Source organism: Bufo bufo, chromosome 10 (genome assembly GCF_905171765.1).
Source record: "Bufo bufo chromosome 10, aBufBuf1.1, whole genome shotgun sequence".
In the NCBI taxonomy this organism is placed as follows: Eukaryota; Metazoa; Chordata; class Amphibia; order Anura; family Bufonidae; genus Bufo; species Bufo bufo.
The window spans coordinates 81656156-81677529 of record NC_053398.1 but is presented as its reverse complement, the minus strand read 5'-3'; the positions used below and the strand labels follow the sequence as shown (position 1 = coordinate 81677529).

General features: G+C 44.5%; 1 protein-coding gene across 1 annotated transcript in view; it reads right to left on the bottom strand.

Moving 5' to 3' along the window:
- The window catches only part of PGGHG (protein-glucosylgalactosylhydroxylysine glucosidase), a 436976-nt gene that overhangs the window by 87189 nt on the left and 328413 nt on the right, over positions 1-21374 (bottom strand). The window contains exon 11 of the mRNA XM_040409837.1: positions 20934-21029. Coding sequence (XP_040265771.1) covers positions 20934-21029 — 96 coding nt within the window. The remainder of the gene's footprint in view (positions 1-20933; positions 21030-21374) is intronic.

Sequence of the window (21374 nt, the reverse complement as noted above, 5' to 3'; positions counted from 1 at the left end):
ATATAAAATGATGTATTTATGCATCTTATTCCCCTATGGATAACATTTCCACTATTTGAATCATTCTATTCACTTGATCGCGATCCGCGATCATGTAATCTCTGCTTCTTACATTCCATCTCCCGGCCTTAGTGCTGGTGCGGATCATGTGATCGCGACTTGCGATCATGTGATTCATCCCCCTGACTTCGCCGGCCGCGTGACAGGCCATCACGTGACCGCCGAACATCTCGTGGGACTATGACGTCACTGAAGGTCCTTGATCTGAACTCGTGCGATTGGCCACCGCACGGTCCACCTGTGCCTCCACCCCTTAGAAGGACAGTGAGCCCATTCGACACCATATGTTTGAACTTAAATTGATTGGTGTGCCCTGATTGGAGGGGCACCCATTTAAATATAGCTTCTCTAGTAGGAGGACCGTACGCCCAGAGGAAGGTTTCAATCGAAACGCGCGTCGGGGTGTGCGGTCTTCCTGTGGATCTGTTATCTTAAAAAATACAGTATGTGACCTTTTTTCGCTTATTTAACACACACCATTGTTGTTGAGCCCTCTTGAACAGGTTTTTACCATACCCCTTTGCCATCTGAGTTTGGCTTGCACATGCACTTTATTTATTGTATCAGCTGCATTGGATCAAATAGATGCCTATTCAATCAATGATCTATATTTGAGAGCTGCTATTCTTTATTGCCTATATTGCAGTTTGCACATGCACTTTATATTTAATGGTATTTCGCACTCTAATTGATTGTGGACATCTATATGCATATATATATTTTATACAGCAGCATTCTGTCCGTAGGCTCTTGTGTTTAGGTCACTTGTTTCTTGTACTCTAAAAAAATTCTCCCAGGATTGTGCCGCACTTTTTTCAATCATGCACTTGTCTGTCATCTCCTTTGTATGTTTTAATCATGTACATCAATAAAATAATATTTTTATAGCTTATCAATTCTAAGTGTTCGTTTATAGGTTTCTCTAGTCTTTTCTGAGTCAAGCTCTCTTTGGTGAGGGGCTCCTATTGTTACGGTATTGCTTTACGCATTTTCTATGTAACCTATTTTCGTATCTAATCATTTTATAATAGATAGTAATACCTCCAAAAATAGTTATTACTTTACATTCCCCATTTGTCTACTTCATGTTGGATCATTTTGAAAATTACATTTTATTTATTTGGGACGTTAGAAGGCTTAGAAGTTTAGAAGCAAATCTTACACAGGACCGTAGGTATAGCTGCTTGCTGCCACTAGGAGATGACACTAGGCTGAAAAGTGATAACTCCTTCCCTGCCGGCTATACCCCCTCCAGCCTGGAGAGAGCATATCAGTTTGTGCCCAAGCAAATAGGAGTAGGAGAAAAAAAACATACGGTAAACAACCAATAACTGACAAATGTCAGTTGGACCGAACCAGGACTGAGGACCATACTGGCCCACCAACCGCCATCATTTGCGGCAAACAGAACCACTGGGTGGGAGCTGTGTCCCCAAAAATCTTGTTTTCTCGCTCGTATCATTGAGGGACATAGGACCATGGGACGTCCTAAAGCAGTCCAAGGGGAGGCTAACAAATCACACGCCCATGTAGAAAAACGCCCCCAAGGATGCGTAATCCACTGCCGCCTGCAAGACCTTGCTGCCCGGAGCAGCATTTGTCGATGCCTAGGAAGGCACCCGGAAAAACTTGAACGTGTGCCTGGAAGACCAAGACACTGCCTTCTACAACTGGAAAGCTAACGCATGGAGTAGATGACCCCGAAAAGCGCCGACTGCCGGTCAGGTAGGGCATACCTCCGCTGGGCGGTGCCTTGCTCTAGGAGCGGAATGTCCGAGCAACCGTCAAACAGATATACCTGGAGAACATCCCTTTGGAGGTCGTCAGCTTTGACAAGGACCTCCAGGAAAAGACCAGGTGAAAGTCTGTACGTCGGAAAGCGCTAGTTATGGACCAACAAACCTCAGAGGCCAAATCACATGGCTGATGAAGAGCCCACTCTGTATAATGCGAGGGAGAAATTAGAGAAAGCCATGTCTGAGATGACTTGGAAAGAGGCGACTACCTTCTGCAAAGAAAGAAGATACTGGGCAGAGCACTGCCTTAGGATAATGACAAAAGAAAACTGTACGTACAAGAAGGCGCTATCAACACCGAAAACCGCCGGGTGGAAGATCTCGCCACCCGGAATGCTGCCTTCCCAGAAATAAAGAAGAGGACGTCCCAGAGGGAGGACCTGTTACTCACAAACACCTCCAAACGATCCACAGGTCGATTGGACGAAGCTGACTCCTGGCCGCAACTGTGGAAGCAGAACCAAAATCCAGATCTGCAGGATCCTCCTCTGGTTAAGAGAACGTCCCCTTAGGTAGCGGTAAATTGGTAGACCAATGCCCCTAGAGCCGTAGAGGCTTGTGGTGAGACTTCTAGCGAGAGAAGCTGCTTGAGAAACCACTGAGGAAAAAATTCCTGAGCCAGGCATGCCCAACTGCAGGCCAAAGAACCAATACCTCAGAGAAAGGTAGAAGTAAAGCCGATGTGAGCATCACCAGCAATGGGAAGCCCAGTCAGTTACTATATACTGACAATGAGGAAACCCTGCCTGGAAAGGCAGATGACCAACATGAAAGAAATATTCTTGCCTGGAGGAGTGCGATAACGATGTCCAACGCCCTCACCGTACCCGGGGAACCCTGGTCACGTGGAAAAGATAGAGATGGGATTCCATAGCCGTACAACCTATGGTTACAGTCACTGCCAGTTCTGTGAGAAGGTCTGTTAGACGTTCTTCTCTACCTCTTGCATGAGGTTCTTTGGTTTGGTTTCACTTTGTCATCTCCTTTCCTTCTCCCAGCTGTCACCTATTTAAACTAATTGTAATAAGTAATATAACAGGGCACTCAAGAAACCGTGACCATGTGGTTCATATGGTTAAACACTTTATTTGCAGTTATAATCAAAATGCTGGTATTGGATGGTATTATCATAAAGATGATTGATATTAGGCAGCAAAAATAAAAATAATTCGATTATCACAATGGATACATCAATTTGTGCAATATACCAGTAATGATAAATATAATAATATGACTTGCAACTATGGATCAATAGTCCCAAAAATATCTTGAATGGGTTGGTCAATCAATAGATCAAAACATAATTGTTACACCTGAGTGTCGATGTATAAAATCAGATGTATAGTAGCAAATGTATAAAAATCAAGTCTCTGTGTCCACCCTCAGTATCAGCAGCGTCCCACCGATACGAGGCAAGTAGCGGCGTCCCGCTACGTAATTACTTGCAAGTTTTAAGCTGGTTACCTTGTCTCTGACCACAGATTGTTAGACTTCCTCTCCCTTGATGTGCGCAGCACAATGTATCAGGAGGCTTTTCCTCGACGGCTCTGTCGTTGTATTTCACGTCACTGCCTGGATTTCCGGCTTACGGCCTCTAAGTAAAGGATTCCGCGATGGTATTATACCGGAGGTTTTTGCAGCAGTGTTAGATCAGAGGTTTCTCGTCGGGAACGATGTCCAGTGGTCGATTTAAGGTGCTTGGATCTTTCAGTATAAATAAGCAGGGGGTGTAGCACCAGACGCGTTTCGGGGTCTAACGTATTGCCCCTTCCTCAGTGGTATGCTTCACCCCTACCATTGCCCCTCTTATATACAGCCTCTTCTATGGTTTCATTGGTCACTCAATTAAACATCCGAACCTGTTTGTTAATTAGCCCAGGTGTTGAAATTACTAATCAAACTTCGTCTCAAAAAATAACTTGTCTTAAAAGGATATTTGTACCTCTTAGCAATGTAATATAGTTGTGTAATTTCACCCACTGGTATAACTAGGAGTTATGTTTCTCCTGAGGAAAAAACGCATGGTTACCCCATGCGTTTTTGATGCGGTTTCCATGCGTTTTTTCATTTTTCTTTCTTTTCATGTCTCTTTCCCTCCACATAAACCATTACTCACATACAGGCATTCTCATATAGTTGTGCTTCATATTAATCAACACAAGTGAGGAACATTACTATAATATAAATATAAATGTATATATATGTATATATATAAAACTTTACAATATTAAGTAGCATATAAAATATTAAAATGGGAAATATACGAATATAAAATTTTGACAAATATAAATAGTTATAAATAGTTATAAAAAAATTATAAAATAGATGTATAAAGATGGAGACCCCTGTGTAGAGGACAAACCGCATGCAATATATCAACATGCGGTTTATCGTCGACACATGGATCCCCATCTGACTCATAAAAATCCAAAGAGTTCAAATTCTGCGTTAAGACCCTTCGGTATCAGGGAATCAAATTCAAATATTCTCTTTGTTTCAAGTCTAGACATTCTCTCTATATGATTGCCTCCTCTCCATTCTTTTTCTACTTTGTCTATGGCAAAAAACTTCATACCTGAGGGATCTTGATTAAAGAAAGAAAATTTACAGGCATTTTTGGAAGATATCAATTCCAATGACAGAAATTTAAAATTCACAGGTACCACAAGTCAGACCAATATAGAATATCTGGACTTAAACATCAAAATTCAGAATCAGGATATGATTTGTAGTACTTTTACCAAACCCACTGCCAGAAATAGTTATATTTTATTTGATAGTTGTCATCTCCCAAGTTGGCTAACCAACATTCCACAGGGACAATTCCGGAGGACAAAAAGGAATTGTACATTAGAAGATCAATTTGATTTGGAAGTAGATAAAATGAGAAGCAACTTTTTGGAGAAAAATTACCCCACCGAGATTTTGGACAAAGCATTACAAGAGGTGAAAAATATGGATAGGAAGTCCTTTTTTGAAGAGAAAACGACACAACAATCTGACACATTAGAGCAAACTGTGCGGATGGTCCTGCCCTTCAGTGATAATTATAAGAAAATACGCCAAATAATGATGAAACATTGGCATTTGTTACAGAAGGACAAGATCATAGGCACATTAATACCACAAAATCCAAAAATCACATTTACAAAGGCCCCAAATTTGGGTTTAAAGGTGGCTCCCACAGTTAAAAAACAACAGCATAATAGGGACTTAACCATTTCAAATTGGATTGGCCTACAAGGCTTCTTTAGGTGTGGCATCTGTGGTAATTGCAGAGTAACATCCTTTTCGAAAAGAACCAACGAATTAGTATCCACTAGTAACAACCACCGCCATTTAATTAGAGACTGTCTGACTTGTAATTCCGACAATGTAATTTACGCTATTGAATGCCCATGTAAAAGAATATACATTGGTAGGACAAAAAGGACATTAAAAAAGCGGATTTCGGAACACATGAACAATATACGGAAGGGAGTAGAAACCCACTCATTATCATATCACTTCAAAATCAGTCATAATCAAGATCCCTCAGGTATGAAGTTTTTTGCCATAGACAAAGTAGAAAAAGAATGGAGAGGAGGCAATCATATAGAGAGAATGTCTAGACTTGAAACAAAGAGATTTGGATTTTTATGAGTCAGATGGGGATCCATGTGTCGACGATAAACCGCATGTTGATATATTGCATGCGGTTTGTCCTCTACACAGGGGTCTCCATCTTTATACATCTATTTTATAATTTTTTTATAACTATTTATAACTATTTATATTTGTCAAAATTTTATATTCGTATATTTCCCATTTTAATATTTTATATGCTACTTAATATTGTAAAGTTTTATATATATACATATATATACATTTATATTTATATTATAGTAATGTTCCTCACTTGTGTTGATTAATATGAAGCACAACTATATGAGAATGCCTGTATGTGAGTAATGGTTTATGTGGAGGGAAAGAGACATGAAAAGAAAGAAAAATGAAAAAACGCATGGAAACCGCATCAAAAACGCATGGGGTAACCATGCGTTTTTTCCTCAGGAGAAACATAACTCCTAGTTATACCAGTGGGTGAAATTACACAACTATATTACATTGCTAAGAGGTACAAATATCCTTTTAAGACAAGTTATTTTTTGAGACGAAGTTTGATTAGTAATTTCAACACCTGGGCTAATTAACAAACAGGTTCGGATGTTTAATTGAGTGACCAATGAAACCATAGAAGAGGCTGTATATAAGAGGGGCAATGGTAGGGGTGAAGCATACCACTGAGGAAGGGGCAATACGTTAGACCCCGAAACGCGTCTGGTGCTACACCCCCTGCTTATTTATACTGAAAGATCCAAGCACCTTAAATCGACCACTGGACATCGTTCCCGACGAGAAACCTCTGATCTAACACTGCTGCAAAAACCTCCGGTATAATACCATCGCGGAATCCTTTACTTAGAGGCCGTAAGCCGGAAATCCAGGCAGTGACGTGAAATACAACGACAGAGCCGTCGAGGAAAAGCCTCCTGATACATTGTGCTGCGCACATCAAGGGAGAGGAAGTCTAACAATCTGTGGTCAGAGACAAGGTAACCAGCTTAAAACTTGCAAGTAATTACGTAGCGGGACGCCGCTACTTGCCTCGTATCGGTGGGACGCTGCTGATACTGAGGGTGGACACAGAGACTTGATTTTTATACATTTGCTACTATACATCTGATTTTATACATCGACACTAAGGTGTAACAATTATGTTTTGATCTATTGATTGACCAACCCATTCAAGATATTTTTGGGACTATTGATCCATAGTTGCAAGTCATATTATTATATTTATCATTACTGGTATATTGCACAAATTGATGTATCCATTGTGATAATCGAATTATTTTTATTTTTGCTGCCTAATATCAATCATCTTTATGATAATACCATCCAATACCAGCATTTTGATTATAACTGCAAATAAAGTGTTTAACCATATGAACCACATGGTCACGGTTTCTTGAGTGCCCTGTTATATTACTTATTACATATCTTTTTTTGATTGAGTGAGTGGTCTCAATTATACAGGAGCACCAGTTTGGGGTCTAGTTTTCCTAGTGCGACATCTTACTAGATTATCTATTTAAACTAATTGTCTCCCTTTATATTCCCTCCCATACTGCCTCACTTTGCGGTTTATACTTCTTCCTGGATGAGTTGTTCACTGCTGGAGGCTCCTACTGCTGATTCCTCAGATAAGTCCTTTTCCTTTATTTGTGTTTCCTTACTGGCTTGATTCTAGGTGACCCTGACTCTGTTCGTATTAAGTGCAGGGAGCCGGTGGTCGTGTCCCCTTACTATTATAGGGTTTTCAGGTGTCACACAGTATAAGGTACGTGGGCATGCAATCGTCTACCATAAAGACCTTTGCATGGGCATAGCAGTCAGGGAGAGCTCTAGGGGTTTTATAGGGCTCACCCATATGCTCCTTAGTTTGTGATCAAGCCAGTCGGATGTTTATTTATAAGTTCCAGCTTTCTGCATCACCATCCGTGACATTATAAACCGCCATAACCGTCTTAAGCATGGATCCGGTTTCAGCCTTGATTGACCGCATGCAAGGTCTTTCGCTGGAGGTAGCAGATCTCCTTAAAACTGTGTCTCAGTTTCAGGTGACCGGTTCTGCTGGCGTTCATGGAGTTTGTTCCGAGCCTAAGATCTCGCTTCCGGATAAGTTCTCCGGGGGTAGTGAGAATTTTGTTCGCTTTAGAGAGGCTTGCAAACTCCATTTTCGCCTACTTCCCCATTCCTCTGGTGATGAGGAGCAGAGGGTGGGGATCATCATCTTGCTGCTCAGGGATAACGCTCAGTCTTGGGCCTTTTCGCTGCCGGTGGGGGCACGGCCCCTCCGATCAGTGGATGAATTTTTTGTAGCCCTGGAGCAGATATATGATGACCCGGATTGTATTGCTCTGGCTGAATCTAAACTGCGTCTTTTATGCCAGGGTAAACAGTCCGCAGAGATAGATGGGCAGCTGATACTGGTTGGAATGATGCTGCACTCCGAAGTCAATTTTGCCATGGTCTTTCGGAAAGATTGAAAGATGCATTTGCTTTTCATGAGAGACCAGCCTCGTTAGAATCTGCCATGTCTCTAGCTGTTCGTATTGACAGTCGTCTTAGAGAGAGAGAGGAGACTACTCCTTCCTGTCATATTCAGTCCAAGGACAGTGGGGCTGTCTCATTCAGTGCGCAGGGGTCTCAGTCTCTCTCAATCCCCTCTGAGGAGGAGGCCATGCAGCTGGGTTTGCTTGCCTCTGATAGCAGAGAATTCATCTCTCAGAGGAGGGTTTGTTTCTGTTGTGGGGGTATAAATCATTTGGCTAATGTTTGCCCCTCTAGGAGATTCATGGAGTTTTCTGAGGGTAATAAAAGAAAAACAAAAAGAAAAAAACCCTCTAAAAACTTTCCTCTTGCTACTATTGGGAAGGTTGATGCGGAAATTGAAGGTTTGCCGTTTACTTGTAGTTCCCGTTTTCTCCTAACTGCCAGGGTGGCGCTAGACAGCAAGAACATTGTTTGTGAGATTTTTGTAGATAGTGGAGCAGCTGTCAATTTCATTGATAATCAATTTGCAATAACGCATGGTTTCCAGGTATGCACTTTGGAAAAGGACATACCTATTTTTGCTATCGATTCAGCTCCACTTTCTCAAAGATCATTTAAAGGGCATAGTTCATAATATCCGTTTGACTGTGGGTGACGCTCATGTTGAGGATATGTCATGTTTCGTCTTAGGCGGATTACCTACTCCTCTAGTGTTGGGGCTACCCTGGCTCACTAAACATAACCCCACCATTGATTGGCAAGCAAGGCAAATAAATGGTTGGAGTGAGTTTTACAGAGAGAATTGCCTCACGGCGTCTCTTTCAGAGGTTTCTACCAAGACTGTGCCATCTTTTCTCTCTGAATTTTCGGATGTGTTTTCCGAGAGTGGTGTCCAGGAGTTGCCCCCGCACCGGGAGTACGACTGCCCTATTAATCTCATCCCAGGCGCCAAACTGCCAAAATCACGTTTATACAATCTCTCCCAACCTGAAAGAGTCGCTATGCATACTTATATCTCTGAGAGTCTGAGAAAGGGATACATCTGACCCTCGAAGTCACCTGTTGCCGCTGTTTTTTTTTTTTGTTAAGAAAAAAGATGGTTCTTTAAGACCTTGTCTGGATTTCAGGGAGCTGAACTGTATCACGATTCGTGACCCATATCCGCTTCCTCTGATCCCGGACCTGTTTAACCAGATTGTTGGGGCTAAGGTTTTTTATAAGTTGGATTTAAGAGGGGCATACAACCTGGTCAGGGTCAGGGAAGGGGACGAATGGAAGACGGCCTTCAATACCCCTGAGGGTCATTTCGAGAATTTGGTTATGCCCTTTGGTTTGATGAATGCTCCGGCCGTCTTCCAACATTTTGTGAACAGCATTTTTTATCATTTAATGGGGAAATTTGTACTGGTGTATCTAGATGACATTTTGATTTTTTCCTCCTGATTTCAAGACTCATCGAGACCACCTACGTCAGGTCTTGCTGATTCTGTGGGAGAATAAATTGTACGCTAAACTGGAAAAATGTGTGTTTGCGGTTCCGGATATTCAATTTCTTGGTTTTCTTCTCTCCGCTTCTGGTTTTCGCATGGACCCTGAGAAGGTCAGCACTGTGCTTAATTGGGAGCTTCCTGAGAATCAGAAGGCGCTGATGCGGTTTTTGGGTTTTGCCAATTATTACAGAAAGTTCATTTTGAATTATTCCTCTGTTGTTAAGCCACTCACTGATATGACTAAAAAGGGGGTAGATTTTTCTTCGTGGTCGGTAGATGCACTTAAAGCCTTTTCTACTATCAAAGAGAGTTTTGCTTCCGCTCCCATTTTGGTACAACCTGATGTCTCTCTAACGTTTATTATTGAGGTGGATGCTTCTGAGGTGGGTGTGGGTGCGGTCTTATCTCAGGGTCCCTCTCCTGCCAAATGGCGACTGTGTGCCTTTTTCTCAAGGAAACTCTCCTCTGCAGAGAGAAATTACGATGTGGGAGATAGGGAGTTGTTGGCCATCAAATTAGCTTTTGAGCAATGGCGCCATGGGTCAGAGGGAGCCAGACACCCTATTACCGTGTTTACTGACCATAAGAATCTGGCCTACTTGGAATCGGCCAAGCGTCTGAACAAGAGACAGGCCAGATGGTCTTTGTTCTTTTTTTAGATTTAATTTGGTTGTTACGTTCCGCCCTGGGGTTAAAAATGTGAAGGCGGATGCCCTGTCACGTTGTTTTCCGGGAGGGGGGAACTTTGAAGACCCGGGTCCCATTTTGGCTGAAGGGGTGGTCGTCTCTGCTCTTTATCCTGATTTGGAGATAGAGGTTCAGGCAGCCCAGGCAGAGGCTCCTGATCTTTGTCCCCCTGGGAGGTTGTTTGTGCCTCTCGCTTTACGACACAAGGTTTTTAAGGAGCACCACGATACTGTCCTTGCTGGGCACCCGGGGAGTAGAGCCACAGTGGATCTCATTGCTCTGAGATTCTGGTGGCCGGCTCTTCGCAAGACGGTTAAGGGTTTTGTGGCAGCCTGCGAGACCTGTGCTCGTGCCAAGGTCCCTCATTCACGGCCATCGGGTTCTCTCCTCCCGTTACCCATTCCTTCCCGTCCTTGGACGCATCTGTCTATGGACTTCATTACGGACCTGCCTCGTTCCTCGGGGAAGACTGTGATTCTGGTAGTAGTGGACCGTTTTAGCAAAATGGCGCATTTCATTCCCTTTCCTGGTTTACCCAATGCTAAGACGCTGGCGCAAGCGTTTGTTGATCACATTGTTAAATTGCATGGCATTCCTTCAGACATCGTTTCTGATAGGGGCACGCAATTTATTTACAGATTCTGGAAGTCCTTCTGTTCTCGCTTGGAGGTTCGGTTGTCGTTCTCTTCTGCTTTTCACCCGCAGTCGAATGGTCAGACCGAACGCGTCAATCAGAATCTGGAGACATATCTGCGCTGTTTTGTGGCGGAGAATCAGGAGGATTGGTGTTCTTTTTTGTCTCTTGCTGAGTTTGCTTTAAAGAACCGTCGCCAGGAGTCCTCTGATAAGTCACAATTTTTTGGTGCATATGGGTTTCATCCGCAGTTTGGGACATTCTCTGGAGAGGGATCTTCTGGTTTACCTGATGAGGAGAGATTTTCTTCGTCTTTGTCATTTATTTGGCAAAAGATTCAGGGTAATCTGAAGAGGATGAGTGAGAGATATAAGCGTGTGGCGGATAAGAGACCTGTGCCTGGTCCGGACCTGAATGTGGGTGATCTGGTGTGGTTGTCTACAAAGAATATAAAACTGAAGGTTCCCTCCTGGAAGTTGGGTCCTAGGTTTATTGGGCCTTACAAGATCTTGTTCGTCATCAATCCCGTTGCCTTCCGTCTTGATCTTCCTCAGACTTGGAAGATCCATAATGTTTTTCACAGGTCCCTTTTAAAACCTTATGTCCAACCCACTGTACCCTCCTCTTTGCCTCCTCCTCCGATTGTTGTTGATGGTAATCTTGAATTTCAGGTCACTAGGATTGTGGATTCTCGCATTATCCACAGTTCTCCCCAGTACCTCGTTCATTGGGAGGGTTATGGTCCTGAGGAGAGGATGTAGGTCCCAGTGGCGGACATTAAGGCCACTCGTCTCGTCAGGGCTTTCCATAGGTCTCATCCTGAGAAGGTGGGCTCTGGGTGTCCGGAGTCCACCCGTAGAGGGAGGGGTACTGTCACCGCCAGTTCTGTGAGAAGGTCTGTTAGACGTTCTTCTCTACCTCTTGCATGAGGTTTTTTGGTTTGGTTTCACTTTGTCATCTCCTTTCCTTCTCCCAGCTGTCACCTATTTACACAAATTGTCTCCCTTTATATTCCCTCCCATACTGCCTCACTTTGCGGTTTATACTTCTTCCTGGATGAGTTGTTCACTGCTGGAGGCTCCTACTGCTGATTCCTCAGATAAGTCCTTTTCCTTTATTTGTGTTTCCTTACTGGCTTAATTCTAGGTGACCCTGACTCCGTCCGTATTAAGTGCAGGGAGCCGGTGGACGTGTCCCCTCACTATTATAGGGTTTTCAGGTGTCACACAGTATAAGGTACGTGGGCATGCAATCGTCTACCATAAAGACCTTTGCATGGGCATAGCAGTCAGGGAGAGCTCTAGGGGTTTTATAGGGCTCACCCATATGCTCCTTAGTTTGTGATCAAGCCAGTCGGATGTTTATTTATAAGTTCCAGCTTTCTGCATCACCATCCGTGACAGTTACTGGTCAGCTAGACCGAAGGGGAAGGTGGTCAGCCATCCAGCTCGAGGAGGGACAGGAAAAGAAACGGGTGCTCTGCCCGGCGTGGGGAGACACGTAGTCCACCCCAGGAATGAGCAGTAAAAAGAATGACCACCATCGGCTTGAGGTGGCGTAGACAGTACTTATATCTGAATAGATGTAGCACCGATGAAAACACGGCAACTATTAGCACCCCAGTCCCGCTTATAACGGTAATCTAATGGTAGACGAGTGCTGCAGGGACTAAGCTAACCAGCAGAGCGCACCGGAAGATAGGTGCTGATCAGCTATGGCAATTACGCCATCGCAAAGCCCGAGTTGACAACAGAATGACAACAGTTGTAAGAGCAACGGACAATTATCGGTAGTGTAAACCATTAAAAGGCCAGGGCTGAAGCCCATTCCCATCTGAGACTGGCACTCTACAGAATCTACTCGTAATGCAATACTCTGCATGAGGAGGAGGCCATACAAGGGAAGACACAAGCGTAATGCTAACACCATACTCCAGCTGCGGAGGAGGCCACACCGTAGAGGTCACCGATTCCAGTGTCAGAAGAATCCGTCACCTGACGAAGGAACTGTGCAGTAGGAACCCTAGTATGTAGTGGTGAGGCAAATACCCCTTGTACAGTAGGAGCTACAGCATGCTCCGCCAGTGTAAAACTGAGGGGAAGGCCTAAGGACACCCAGTATAAGTCTGGTACCATGCTGTCCCAGTTAAGTAGAGCTAGTCTTAAACACTCCACCTAAAAAGGGTGCTGACCAGGAGCAACCGCTGAAGCAGTGCCAGGGTAGAATCCCTACCTGAGGTGGGCTGCCCCACTGCAGTGACTACGATCTCTAGCCCTAGCGTAAAAACTTCCCCTGCTGAGAAGAACACACTGAAGTAGCCATAGCAGAGTGCCAGCAAAACACCCTCACCTAGATAAGGAAGAGTGGTGGACAAAGAATACAGAGTCAGTGAAACATTCAGCTCACTGGATCGTAATCATAATATTTTGTGTAATGGCTTGCACACTACACGTTGTCAAGGACCAATACCATGACCGACCTGAACGGTGGAGGCCCATTGGGATGGGGGGTCTCTAGGACACGTAAGGGTGACCCCCCTGAGAGAACAAAGGTCGACATATTTGCGCGCCCAACTTGCACCGGAAGAAAAAGGAAGGATACAATATGGAAGTAGCCATAGAATCCATTGGCAGTATCCATATAGCACTAGATGAAGAGTACAAGGCACCCACGGTACCGACTGTTTCCACGGCCCACCTGTGAAGAAAGCCAAGGTATCTAGTGTCGTGGCGTAGTTGAATTATAGCATGCAAATATGCTTAGTGATTCTCCCATTAACGGATCGCTTGTAGAAGGGGGTAATGCCACGGAAGTATGGTGAAGGCAAACAACTGATGGAATAGCATGCAGTGGTAGTGCAATCCTCCGGTTAAAGAAGGGGGGTAGCGTGATAATCAGAACCGTATCCAACGGTAGTGTAATTACCCCACCTATGGAGGGAGGTAATGTCTACGGTAAGCACTGCACTCAGTAGTAGTGCAATTACTCCAAATGTGAAGGGGAGAAACATATACAGGAAGTACTGTATCCCGAGGTAGTGCAAGAACCTCACCTATGGAAGGGGTTAATGCACACAGCAGGAACTGAATCCAATGGTAGAGAAATGACGCCCCTTATGGAAGGGGGTAACGCATATGACTATTCCTGTACCCAGTGGGAAGTGCAATTACTGGGGGTAATGCATACAGTAAACACAGTGATAATGCTTTAACGCCACCTATGAAAGAGGCTAATGCATACGGCCAGTACTGTACCCAGTGGAACTGCCATTCCACCACCTACAGAAGGGGGAACACCTATGGCTGGCACTGAGACCAGTGCTAGTGCGGTTAGGGCACCTATGGAAGAAGGTAATCCATAAGGTAAGTACTGTATCCAGTAGTAGTGCACAAGCTGCCTAAGAAAGGGGGGTAATGCATACAATCAGTACTGCTGTCTAGCATGGACTCAATCTCCGAAGATTGAACTGGATTGTCAGTGTCCGAATAACTGATCCCCCCCCCCCTCAGAACCAACCCCTTCAGGAAGGGAGGGTTCTGAACGTGACCCTAGGGAGGAAGGGTGGAGGTGACCGAGGAGGAAATATGTCCTGCTCTGGCCCGCTCGAGCGCAGTTCTACCTCAGCATCTAGCCATGGCAGTTGCAGGCTGCGCCAGAGCTGATATAACAATCAAACCACCCAGCGGGTGGAATATGAACTTCTACAGGACCACTCACCGGACTGTGCAGGCGGTGCTTAATCAACCAAACGACCCAGGAGGGTGGATTGGGAATCCATCAGACGTGCTCCCCTGGATTTGCGCAGGTGGAGTATTATCAACCAAACGGCCCCGGAGGGCGGATTGGGAACTTCCAGAGGTCTTCTATTGTTTTGCGCAGGCGGTGTTTTATCAACCAAACGACCCGGAAAGTGGATTTGGAACTTGAAGAGGTCCTCCATTGGATTGCGCAGGTGGTGACATATCAACCAGACGACCCAGAAGGGTGGTTTGGGAATCCTCCACATGTCCTCCACTGGATTTGCGCAGGTGGAGAGGTATCAACCAAACGGCCCCGGAGGGCGGATTGGGAAACTGTGAGCGATCCTCCACTGTCCGGGATAGGACACGGGCCCCGTCTGGTACCACACCATCAGGGTAGTCCTGCGGTGATGTGGGCTGAGGGGGGCAGGACTACCTGTGATGCCCCCGCTAAATGGACAATAGGCAGGAAGGGGTTAAATTCCTTAAAATCAAGGTATTTGGCCTGCAGAGAGGAAACACTGGATAATCCGATGCTGGTGGCAAAAAGAGTGGCTTACTATGAAGGGTTTCACCAAGCTTTGAGGACCAGAGGCGGAGCTCAGCGGGCTCCTGGGGGAGGGGGAGAGCTAGGCGGGAAGAATTTGCGCCTGAGCGGCGAACCCGCCCCCTCCATATCTGGAATTAAAGTTGCGGCCTTGTAGGCCGCAAAGCCGGGACATAAAGTTCGTCAGTAAAGTACTGCCGGTCGGCTGAAAACAGAGTACTGCCGGTCGGCTGAAAACAGAGGGACTTGGATCGGTGCGCGGGATGTGTCCATGGGGCACAGGAAACGGCGCGGGCCAAGTACAGGTAGGCCCGAAGGGAAGTCGGGGCCTAAATTTTGGGCGCCCGGCCGAACGATTAGCCGGCTGGGGAGCTGAGGGCCGAGAGCGGCGATCTCAGGCGCCCTGGTTGCATACCAGCCGCGGGAGCCCACCCCGCAGGCCAGGAACCATAGGCACAGGCCGCAGGATCTAAGGAACTGATAGGGGAACCCTGGCCCCCAGACATGGACAGAGGCCCAAGACGTACATTGGGGCTGAAAAAACGGAGGGCCCTCCCCAGGGCATGGCCCACCCTGAGGAAAATGTCACCCATTTTAGAACGAGGTGAACAAGGGGGGAGGAGGGCTGAGAATACTGCCCTGCCGCCCCCCCCCCCCCCCCCCCCTTGGTCACCTGCAAAAGCAGGGAGGTCTGCCTTCTACGACACTAAGCTAAAAACTGATATGCTTTCTCCAGGCTGGAGGGGGTATAGCCGGCAGGGGAGGAGTTATCACTTTTCAGCCTAGTGTCGCCTCCTAGTGGCAGCAAGCAGCTATACCCACAGTCCTGTGTCCCCCAATGATACGAGAGAGAAATCACCCATAAATCACCCCATTTTAGAAACTACACCCCTTAAGGTATTCAAAACAGATTTGACTAACTTTGTTAACCCTTTAGGTGCCCCACAAGAATTAAATTAAAATGGGAATGAAATTTCAAAATTTCACTTTTTTTTTGTTGCAGATTTTAAAATGTAATTGACTTGCTGCAACACATCAAGGGTTAAAAGCCAAAAATAACTCTAAATCTATTACCCTGAATCAGGAGATTACAGAAACATCCCATGTGTGCTCAAAAACTGATGTATGGGTGCACAGAATGCTTCAGAGTGGAAGGAGCACTATATGGCTTTTGGAGAGTGGATTTAGCTGGAATATTAATTGGGAGCTATGTCACATATGAAGACACCCTGAGGTGGCCCTACAGTGGAAACCCCCAAAAAGTGACCCCATTCCGGAAACTACACCCCTCAAGGAAAATTTCAAGGTGTGTAGTGAGCACTTTGACCCATTGGGCGTTTCACAGAATTAGCAGAATTGGCAGACATGTATTTTAGGTGCCAAGTCGCATTAAATAAATTCCTGAGGTCCCCAGAAATGAAAAAACCCCAACAAGTGACCCCATTTCGCAAAGAGCACCCCAGTATGAACATTTAAAGTGGTGGAATACGTACTTTTCAGCAAACAGGTGTGTCACAGAAGGCAGAAATACTAGAGAAAGGATTTCAAAGCACACATTTGTAAAAATGAAAAATTACTAGCAGACCCCAATTTTTCACTTTCACAAGGGGTTAAAGGAGAAAATGCACCCAAGTATATGTTCCCCATTTTCTCCCCTTTTTGCAAACACCCCATATGTGCTTGTAGCCTGCTTTATTGGCGCACAGCAGGACTCTAGAGGCAAAGTGCAAACTGGTTTTTGGAGGCCTGAATAAACAGACATGTACACTGCCTGTCCAAAAAAAAAGTCACACACTCTAATATTTTGTTGTACCGCCTTTAGCTTTGATTACGGCATGCATTCACTGTGGCATTGTTTCGATAAACTTCTGCAATGTCACAAGATTTATTTCCATCCAGTGTTTCATTAATTTTTCACCAAGATCTTGCATTGATGATGGGAGAGTCTGACTGCTGCGCAAAGCCTTCTCTAGCACATCCCAAAGATTCTCAATGGGGTTAAGGTCTGGACTCTGTGGTGGCTAATCCATGTGTGAAAATGATGTCTCATGCTCCCTGAACCACTCTTTCACAATTTGAGCCCGATGAATCCTGGCATTGTCATCTTGGAATATGCCCGCGCCATCAGGGAAGAAAAAAATCCATTGATGGAATAACCTGGTCATTCAGTATGTTCAGGTTGTCAGCTGACCTCATTCTTGGAGCACATACTGTTGCTGAACCTAGACCTGACCAACTGCAGCAACCCCAGATCATAGCACTGCCCCCACAGGCTTGTACAGTAGGCACTAGGCATGATGGGTGCATCACTTCATCTGCCTCTCTTCTTACCCTGATGTGTCCATCTCTCTGGAACAGGGTAAATCTTGACTCATCAGACCACATGACCTTCTTCCATTGCGCCAGAGTCCAATCTTTATGCTCTCTAGCATATTGAAGCCTTTTTTTCTGGTTTGTCTCACTGATGAGTGTTTTTTTTATGGCTACACAGCTGTTTAGTCCCAATCCCTTGAGTTCTCTTTGCATTGTGCGTGTGGAAATGCTCTTACTTTCACTATTAAACATAGCCCTGAGTTCTACTGTTTTTTTTCTTCGATTTGATTTCACCAAACGTTTAAGTGATCGCCGATCACGATCATTCAGGCTTTTGTTCCTGCCACATTTCTTCCTCGAATACGATGGGTCCCCACTATCCTTCCAGTTTTTAATAATGCGTTGGACAGTTCGTAACCCAATTTTAGTAGTTTCTGCAATCTCCTTAGATGTTTTCTCTTCTTGATGCATGCCAATGATTTGACCCTCCTCAAACAGACTAACATCTTTTCCACGACCACGAGATGTGTCTTTCGACATGGTTGTTTAAGAAATGAGAAGCAACTTATTGCACCAGTTGCGGTTAAATAACTTATTGCCAGATGAAAGATAATCGCCCATGCAGTAATTATCCAGTAGGAGGCTCATAACTATTTGCTTAGTTAAATCCAGGTGGCGACTTTTTTTTTTTGGACAGGCAGTGTATTTTAGGTGCCATGTCACATTAAATAAATTTCCTGAGGTCCCCAGAAATAAAAAAAAAAACAAGAAGTGACCCCATTTTGGAAAGAGCACACCTGTACGAACATTTTAAGGGGTGGAAAGGGCACTTTTGACCTAACAGGTGTTTCACAGAAATGAATATGTAGTGGTTGGTGAAAAGTGGATATGTAAGCTATGTGGACTAGATCAGAGATATAAGGTGGTAAAACTACAGGGTACATCATGGATGAAATTAAATTAATACTCCATGATGAGTGGTAGATTCTGTAGCACTCTTGCATGCACAGGCCTACATACACCCTGCATATTTTTTGGGTCCTTCCCTTCCTTGCTGTCTGGGGGACTTGACCTGGAAAATGTTGCCCTGGTACAACACGGGCACCATAACTTCTGGAAGTACTGGGACCCTCCCCGGCCTGGCTTTGAAAAATTAGGGCCTTGATAACCACCTCTTGGAACTGAAGGAAAGTTAATCTGTGGCCTGCAGAATGAAATAGCACGTACGCATTGCACATTGCCATCTGTACATTGTGTACGGCAAGCTTTTTGTACCACACTTTTGTTTTTCATGTGGCACTGTAGGGCTTCATAAGTTGATTTGCAAGATCCACCCCTCCCATGTGCCTGTTGTAGTCCAGAATACAAACTGGTTTGAAGGTAGTGGTTGTGGTACCTAGTACAGGAGCAGGGGAGCTGGCATAAGTGTGAATGGTGGTCAGTACAAGGACGTCCCTCTTGTCCTTGTACTTAACCACCAGCATGTTCTCATTGCGGAGAGCCCTACTTTCACCCATTCTCAGTGGTTGCACTACCATGGATCTAGGGAGGCCTCTCTGATTTTTGCGCACTGTGCCACAAGCCACAGTACCTCTGGCAGTTAAGGACCTGAATAGAGGTATGCTGGTATAATAGTTATCCACATAGAGGTGGTAACCCTTATCCAACAGTGGGTGCATTAAGTCCCACACAATCTTCCCACTAACTCCTAGGACGGGGGGCATTCTGGGGTTTCTATCCTGGAATCTTTCCCTTCATAAATGTGGAATTTGTGGGGGCAACAGGAGCAACTCTCACAGAGTTCGTATATTTTTATGCCATACCTTGCCCGTTTGTTAGGCAGGTACTGGCGGAATCTAATCCACCCTTTGAACAGTAATAGCGACTCATCTATACATACATTTTTCTCTGGGTTGTACAACTCAGCAAACTTGGTGCTGAAGTGGTCAATGACAGGCCTAACTTTGAACAGACGGTCAAATGTCGGGTCGTTTTGGGGTGGGCACTGTGCATTGTCATTGTAGTGTAGGATTTTCATAATGGACTCAAATCGCTTCCGGGTCATGGTCTGACTGTAAATTGGAGTCTGGTAGAAAATGTCCAAACTCCAATATTGCCTAACGTTTTTTTTTTTTTTTACTACGCCCATATGCAGCACGAGTCCCCAAAACTTCATCATCTCTGCTGCACTTACTGGGGTCCAACCTAGGGGTCTAGCATATGACGAAGTAGGGTTCTGGAAAATAAATTGTTGGGCGTATAAATTGGTTTGGGCCACCATTAAATTTCCAAAATCTTCAGAGAAAAAGATTGGAAAAAAATCTAGCTCAGTGAAGCCCGCACATTCTATCTGAATTCCTGAGTTGCCCACAAACTCAAGAATTTGGGGCTGATATTCGTCAGGGGGTGGTGTCCATATGGGGTGACTCTGGGGGCTACCTCCTCTGCTATCCTGGGGCACCTTCTAGACGGTCCCTCATCAGTGGATGATGATAATGATGAGGGGGTAGAGGAGTAAAGGAAAGTGGCATCCTCTTCTCCCTTACTGTTAGACTCCGTATCAGAGGCAAGCATGGGGTATGCCTCTTCAGCTGAGTACACTCGTTGGGATGGACGGGCCATTTTTATTTTATTGAGGCTTAACGTGTGAAATAAACCTTTATTTAGTGTGAGGGGTGTGTATGTAGTGTTTTCACGCGTGAAGAGGCTTGTAATAAATTTGAAATATAGAGAAAAGGAGTAGAGAAAAAAAGTTGTAGAAAAACAAAGTATTTTCTGCAAAAAAAGTCTTTTCTGCACATAAAAGTCTTTGCTACACAAAAAAACTATTTTCTTCAAAAAAAAAAAAAAATTGCAGTGCAAACTGAGCAGACGCGATCAGTAATGGACACTACTGATCGGTACTCAGTGATTGCAGAATGCACGCGCGCAGATGGTGCGATGCGCATGCCTGAAGAATACAGCCAATAGCAGTGATGGGGGCTGCAGGGGGGCGGTTCAGCACCATGCTGCCCTTACCTGGCATGGCTGCCTGCCGGTAAGAGCAGGTATGGTGCCGCGATTCCACCCGATCCTTCCCTGGTCCTTAAGTCACGGACATCTCCGCCGTACATGTACGGCGCGGGACCTTAAGGGGTTAACATACACATATACGTTTGAAAAAAAAAGGATACAAAAGCGTAGTACACTATGCCTTTTCATCCTATAAAGTGCAGTAAAAATCTGTATATATTAATGTATACTTCTTTTAGAATGGAACTCTATGGTGACGGATGCCATTGTAAGGCATCAGTTAGAGGCATCTGTTTAACTTATGCGTTTTTTGTATACGTTAAACATAAGACAAAAACATGATGTGAACCCAGCTACTGTGTGCTAAAGACGTCCCCTAAGAAAACCGATTATCTCCTTATTATTAGGCTCATGGTAATTGATGATATTCTATGGCTAAAACGACCCCACTGTAATTGTTTTGAGGATCTACTAGACAGCACGCATGTTAAAATTCCATTCATTTCTTTCATTATACAGAAATTCTAGAGATTTATGAACAAGCTTTGTTCTGACCTTAAATGGGTCTGTTATGTTTGCAAAGCATTTCTTAAACTGCTGGTGTGCCATTTTGGCTTCTTTTAATTCCATATAGCCAATTGAAAACATGCTCTGAAAAAGAAAATAATGTTGCAGCTACATGTTACATATATGTCATCTCAATTTTAATCAGAGGCATTACATGAAAACTTTAGATTATATTTATACAGTAACCGTAAATAGTGTTTGATGGTGAATATAATCAGGCTAAATTTCAAGCTAAAAGTTCTTAAGATGCTGCCCCACAGTCAGTTTTCCTGATGCAGTTTTGGAAGCCAAAATCAAGAGTGGCTCATAAAAGCAGAGAAAGTATAAAGGACAAATACGATTTTTAAAAAAAAAATTTTTATTCTCTTCTAGTTTTGGCTTCCAAAACTGCATCAGGAAACCTAAATGTGTGGTCATAGCCTTACTTAC